The 6899-nt window shown below is 32.1% G+C and overlaps 1 protein-coding gene across 1 annotated transcript; it reads right to left on the bottom strand.

Moving 5' to 3' along the window:
* Window positions 1-1847: 1847 nt before the first annotated feature.
* On the bottom strand, window positions 1848-5779 carry LOC126745251 (UPF0598 protein CG30010). The gene is made up of 2 exons (XM_050453006.1): window positions 5538-5779; window positions 1848-2403 (listed from the first exon to the last, which is right to left on the bottom strand). Exons 1-2 carry the CDS (start codon window positions 5661-5663, stop codon window positions 1915-1917), a joined length of 615 nt encoding a protein of 204 aa, XP_050308963.1. The 5' UTR covers window positions 5664-5779; the 3' UTR covers window positions 1848-1914.
* Between the last annotated feature and the right edge of the window lie 1120 nt (window positions 5780-6899).

Raw genomic sequence — 6899 nt, 5'->3', positions numbered from 1 at the left:
TATTAGGGAATAAACATTTGCCTCCCTTATTGTATAAATAGACTAATAAACTAAATATATTTCCAGATATATGGAAAAAGGATAATATTAAACGTCTCACAAAAAATAATGATCTCAAGGAGGAAAACGACTTCAGGCCAAGGAGCATTTTGTTAGTTGTGTCCAAGATAATGGAAAAATTCTTATATAACCAAATGATTAATTGGTTATTGAAAAACATCAGTTGATTCCTGAGTGTCAATCTGACTTTAGTTCATGTTTTGTTAAAATAACCGATGACATAAGATGCCATGAAGAAAAAAAAACTTAAGGTGCCTTACATTGCTGGATTTTTGTAAGGCGTTTGAACCCGATCTGTTTTTATCCAAACTACACTATTTTGGTTTTTCTCCCAGTTCTTTTTAATTATTTCAAAGGTGTTGCTATGCAGCTGATGAAAAATGAAAATCATAGTTTAAAATTGAAATTAGGCTTATTAAAGAGGGAAGTTTCACAAGGGTCAGTGTTGTCACCGTTACTTCTTTCAGATATAAAAAGTTTATTGCAAAAAAATGCAAAAGCTACAAAACTCACGCATGAGGTTTGCGTTATCAATACCGTATAGAAATCATATATCACCCAATCTTAAGGAACATTTCCTGAGCCTTCCTGGGAATACTAAAGATATATGTGCAAATATTAGCAAATTTTATAAAAACCTATTTGTTTTATTGAGTCACATTAAAATGTATTGTACTTGTTTTATTTGCTAAAAAAATATAAATTTGTATATTTTTTTTTTGTTAATATAAAGCTTACTTTTATAGTGTCATATACTTGTTGCTAAATGTACCAAGAATTGTATAAGCCTTTGATACAGTCACGACATGCTTTTGTCAAAGTTAGAATGTATGGGCAAGTAATTTATGGAATTTGGCAAGGGACCTTTTTTGTTACTAGCCTGTATTAACGACCTTCTTAATCTTGAATATTCAGGAAAAATTATTTTTTTTTGCAGACGATACTATACTGCTTATTAATCATAAAACAAGCAAAGAGGTAGAACAAAACAAAAAATAAACTAAGATATACAAAACATGATCAATTGGTTTGATGTTGTAGCGTTTTTTACCGTTCGTTAGGTGTGAATTTAAACAATCGATGCTCGAAAATATCACTTACGACTACTAGAAATATTTTATGTATTTATTTGCTACTAAATATGTCCGATTTAAATATCGCGCCAATATTCCGAACTTCACTGCAGCGAACTGTCAACTGACTCCCAGCCGCCATGCGGCTCCTTATATATTCGGCTGACCATGATTCCGGAAGATTCATCATTCCGAAATGACGGAGAATATAGATGGGCAAAACTGATATTTTTAGGGAGCAGATAACGCAGCTACTGCTTTTTTTTAAATAGCAGGTTAGAACCAAGTAGCCTAATAGCTGACCAAAAACTTTCTTTTCGCCGAGGTAGAACGGATGAACGGGCTATCAGGCACTGGTTCTTGATATGCCTTAGTGACGTAGGCGTAATTAAGTACATCCAGATGTAATATAGTCTTAAAAAGTAGTAGTAACGCTATCGTATAACATAATATGCAAAAATCATAATCAAACGTGACAACACTGTACATTTCATCAATATAGAACTCATTAGCATTCTTCATAATATGCTTCTTAGTAGTAGCTTTTTTGAGAACTAAAAAGCAGGATGAAGCTTTTTCTGTCTGATTAACAAAATGAATAGCTTAAATATCCTTTCCAATCTTATAATTCACTAAACGACAATTTTGCAGTTTTTTACGTAATTGTTTTGTGTCGCTAGCTGGCTTTTAGGCTATATAGTAAATCAACGGAAGTAATTACTATACAAGTATTTACAACTTTTATTAAAACTATAATTAGATCCTTACAATAAACTAACAATTATAAAACACAGTTCCTTGCTTTGGTATACCAATCTCTATTCAACTCATAACTTACACCTTGAAACGTTAAATGGGTCGGCGGCTTGCCTTCACCATCCTCAAACTTAAACTGATCGCTGAGCTCTATCGCTAACTTAGATCTTATTAATGCAACTCCGCCCGCTCTTTCTGGTGCCGGATGGTACACTCTACCAGTTTCCGGTTGCATGTAAACCATTTCCGGTTGAAATGATAGCTTAAGGGCCGCGCCTGCGTGGTTGTGCGCAAGATACCATCCGTCGGCCAAAGATAAAAGATGTGTACCTACTATGGGGGTGTCATCACATCTAATGAAGTTACGTTCTCTGCCACAAAGGGACAAATAGGGAAAGTCGCCCTTGTACCGTTGTGTGTTGTTAACGCGTAGACGTTGGAAGAAAAATTGAAGAAATTTTGGTTCTTTGAAGCAGGAGGTGAAGTTTTTCATGCGAGAGTCGTCCAGGAAAAGCTGAAAATATACAATTTACTGGTATTTTGGTTTATATCAGCTGCCAGTTTTTTTACGAAGTAAAATTCCGATTTAATGTGTCTGCTTTAAGTGACTTAGGAAACTATTAGAAGATATATGGGATCCGGATATAGCATAAAATTAATCTACATATTCTATTTATGTTATGACTAAAATGATACAAATCATTCAAACTCTTTTAAGAAGAGTGATACATGAACTATTATTACATCTGATTTGGAGATTGGTAATATTAAATTAATCAATTATAGTCTCTAAAAATGATTATGTTAGCTGTGTATGCTAACTGATTTAATTTATAAGGCCAAAGGCATGTATTTTATGTCTCTTTTAGTTCTAACCTTAGTAGCTCAAAGAAAAAGTGGAAAACCATAAAACTAGCCACAAATGAATGAGGTTCATCTCTTGCCAGTGTTGTTGGTGAGAGTGGGTGATTGCTAACGAATTTAATAAATATTTTTTCAGTGTAGGGTAAAATTTAGCAAAAAAAAAATCCACTCCAAAATTTTTAATAAAAGCTTCCTCTTAAATCAAATAGCTGAATGTCTTTCATCTTACCAAATGAATATTTTCTAGTGGCATATTTTCAGATCAGTCTCAAAAAAAACAGTAATGATTTGTCTATCATTAGGTGAATGATTTTTTACTAGGACTGCCTCTTAATTTGTTCAAATCCTACTAAGAAAACAGAATGCAGCAAGTAAGACTTGTCGATTCAACAAGTAATTTTTCTCTGGAAGGTACTGTTCCACAGATCATTGTGGTTTGTCTAATTAACTTCATCTTCTATATAGATTGAATATTTGGCATCCTGCCCAACAATAGTGCTGTTTGATATGCTGATCACATGGTGCTTTTAATTTAAAAAAAAAAGCATGAAACCTATAAAAAAGCTGAAATTTTTATTAATTATATTAGGGAATTATTTCATTAAAGGTGAATAATGAAAAATCAAATTGTTTCTGCTAAAGTTGCTATGCCACATACTCAGAAATCTATCAGAATAAGTAAGTTAGATTGTACTAATCATCAAATGTGCAACTGTGATCTTAATATAGACTCAGTGAAAGTGTGCTAAATATTTGGGTGTTTGGTTTGATGAAGGTCTTAAGTGGAATTGCCATACACATTTTTTTATGCAGGAAACTTAGAAAATTGTTATACAAATTTTACATTTTAAGACACAGTCTAACCAAAGATTGTATTATTAGAGTATATAGGTCACTGGTTGAATAAATTTTAACTGCATGGCCATGCTACTTTTTATGATTTAACCTGGGCATTTGATTGCGTGGAGCATTAAGTTCCAAGCCATAAGCTATGAATAAAATCTATGACTTTGATCATACAAGTATTGAATTGCTACAGCCCTATTTACACACATAAATCATCGGTTTCTCTGAAAAACTGTGATGTTCTAAAAGATTATGTTTGAAGAAGTCAAGACCAACATAAGTAAATGCCCTTTGTGATGCTGCTACTCATTAACAGGCATTGAACATGTCTTCTTGGGTGTGTTACTCTCAATAAAGATTTGACAATGTTATGTGGAGGAACAGGCTACTAGACTATCTTCCTTATCCATAACTTGCCTAGTTCTGTATCCCTCCTACCCTCAGGGCTGCCTATTTTGGGTATTTCAACTCCTTAATGATGTATAATCTAATTAATTAGGGTCATTCAGTACATATGCCCAAAATGTTAGCTCTGTAACTTCATTCTTTAGGGGTGATTGTGTGTAAGGGTTACAGAGATTGCTGTCAGTCCCATTTTAGACATATTAGGGTTCTCATTAGGTGTATCTGTTATTTATGAGGGAAATTTTTTTTTAGGTTTGTGACTCATTTCTACGTTCACAATCACTTTGCCATAGGTGAAAGCTCCTTTGTGGCACCTTGTCACAGGCTCCCCCTGTTCATGCAGTGGGGTGTCCTACTTTGTACTATGTTCTATGTACTATGTCCTACTAATGCTTTACCAACCTCCATTAAAGACTTGGCCCTTAATGAATTTAAATTCAGGCTAAATAACTCGTTAATTTTAAATGCATTTTATTCATTCAGGGAATTTTTCAATGCTAATTTTAATATAATTCTGTAACAAGTATTTTAATGGATTTTATGTTGGTATTGTTAGATAATTTTTATATGTGTAACCTTTTAGATTTTTTTAGATTTTTAAGAGTTGTCTATTTTTTTATACCAATAAATGATTTGAATTTAATTATTAAATATGGCTTGAGTGTCTGGAGATCATGTGACTAGACAGACTATGAAACCCAAGATGAGATGAGATGAGAAATTAACCAAAAAAGTAAGAATTTATTTCTAGAAGCAAAAGTCATTAAACTACTTTCCTAATCTGCCCTTAATGTAATTGGTAAGTCCTAAGGCCAAACTACAAATATGATAGTAAGAAAAAAACAATAAAGTACCTAGTTTAAAGATGAATACTATTCTTTTATAAAAAAAATCAATCATCTCTTATTATCCTTATGTGTAATAGTCTCATCAATTATGTATTGATATTGAACAATACTATATTAGAACAAATAAAGGACATCTTTTTTCTTGCTGTGAATTACTTTTACATTATATAATAATACCAACTAAGGCAACTGTTACGGAAATTGACAGAGACAAATGAAAAGTGATGTAGATGATAAGGAATTTCTCAAAAGAGTCATTGAAAATCATGTTGGTTCCTTACCATAATTTCACTATGGGTATAATACAAGTTGAGTTTGCAATGTAAGAAACTTATATTCAAATCATCACAAAAAAAATAGTGAACATTATTTAGGAGGAAATAATATAAACTAGTAAGTATAGCTTGAAATTCCTCTGTGGTGATTGAAAGATGTTAATGTTTGCACATTTAAATAAGTTAAGTCAATGAGTGTAGACTACATAAACTAACCCATAGTGGTAATTATTCGCTAATCCCTATATTGTCAAGATATGTTGAATATTAGATTATATGCTTATTCTTCTTACTTAAATAATTTCTCTAAATTGGCATTAAAAAGCAGAATGGTGATGCAAGTACATATATGGTTAATACAATCTAGCCCATAAGAATAGTATCTCAGGCAGTTGTTAGATATTCCTTACCATTCCTTGATGGTCTATAAAATAGAAATATTCCCTAACTCTGGGTTCTGGTTCTTGCCCTTGTATGTAGGTAGCTTTAAATCTTAGTTGTGAATGACCTCGTAAAAGGGACCGAAGACTCTGCATGGTACCTCCAAAACATCCCAATTCAACTAATACAAAAAAGTTAAATTGAATTATGTACTTTGAACTTAAACTGGATTTCGAATTTCCATACACAAAATAAAATAACAATACATTGATATATAAATATAAACAAAAAACATATGATTGTGACAAATGGTGACACTTCTTGGGTAAGATCATAAGTTTTATGGAAGGATTATTACAATTATATGTTAAGGTTTGAATTTTCCATTGAAGGATCGTTGAGGCCATTATGGGATTAACATTTTACGTGACTCTCTTTAGTTTTTTAAAGGCTGATAAGTATTATTTTAATATAGTAAGTTATTTCATATTTCACAGTGACCAAATATACATTATATCTCTCCTTCTAGGGCTAATACGAATGGATAATTACTGAAATGAAACAAAATTAAAAGTCCATTCATTATTAAGGAGGAAAGAACTGCTTATCACACAGGTAGAAACAAAAACATAATTTTTATTTTTGAGAATAAAGTGAACACAGCTTCGATTATTATAGACTTTAGTTAGTAAGTGTAACTATCTATATAGGTTTTCCTTTCAACTCAATAGGCATCTAAGTATGTGGGCATACATAAGGTAGAGAGTAGTCTCTAAACGCAGAACTATAACATCTCTATAGTTAAGACCAGCAAGAACCCTGATACGAATGTCGACGGTATGAATATCTCCATGCCAGAACAGAGTAGCACATTCTATTCTGAAACAAGCTATGATAAACCAGAAATATCATTACCATCTGCTGAGCACATTCCTTAAAACCAGAAAGATTATTGTTATAAATTACAGCCTATTTGCGCTGTGTTATGTAAGACTATAAGTTTGATACTAAATTGATTGAATGGATTCATATAACTAACGGCTGAGATCCTAATAAAATGCTATGTCTATCGACAAGTCACAAAAGAAAGATCCCACAAATAGCACAGACCTCATTTACAATCATGATATATTAGCCTTAATCAAAGTTGTGATTCTCTATAGACCTTTTTCTTCTAGATCCAATTTTTTATGAAAATATCATTAATGATCTGAAAGTGCCTCTATTGCCTCTTTAGACTTACTTACTAAAAATAGATTGCAGAAAATGAAAAATGCCTGTTGTAGATTTGTTTGCAGAATAAGAAAGTACGATCGCGTTTCTGAAAAATTGGTTGAGCTGAAATGGCTTACAGTTAATAAAATATATACTCCTATATTTAATTTTTGTAT

Source organism: Anthonomus grandis, chromosome 15 (assembly GCF_022605725.1).
Source record: "Anthonomus grandis grandis chromosome 15, icAntGran1.3, whole genome shotgun sequence".
In the NCBI taxonomy this organism is placed as follows: domain Eukaryota; kingdom Metazoa; phylum Arthropoda; class Insecta; order Coleoptera; family Curculionidae; genus Anthonomus; species Anthonomus grandis.
This window is presented reverse-complemented; position numbering and strand designations above follow the sequence as displayed.

Coding starts and splice junctions, on each gene's coding strand:
- LOC126745251 (XM_050453006.1), bottom strand. CDS start 5,663: ATGCAGAGTCTTCGGTCCCTTTTACGAGGTCATTCACAACTAAGATTT. Junction 2,404..5,537: donor TTATAGACCATCAAGGAATG/GTAAGGAATATC, acceptor GTATATTTTCAG/CTTTTCCTGGACGACTCTCG.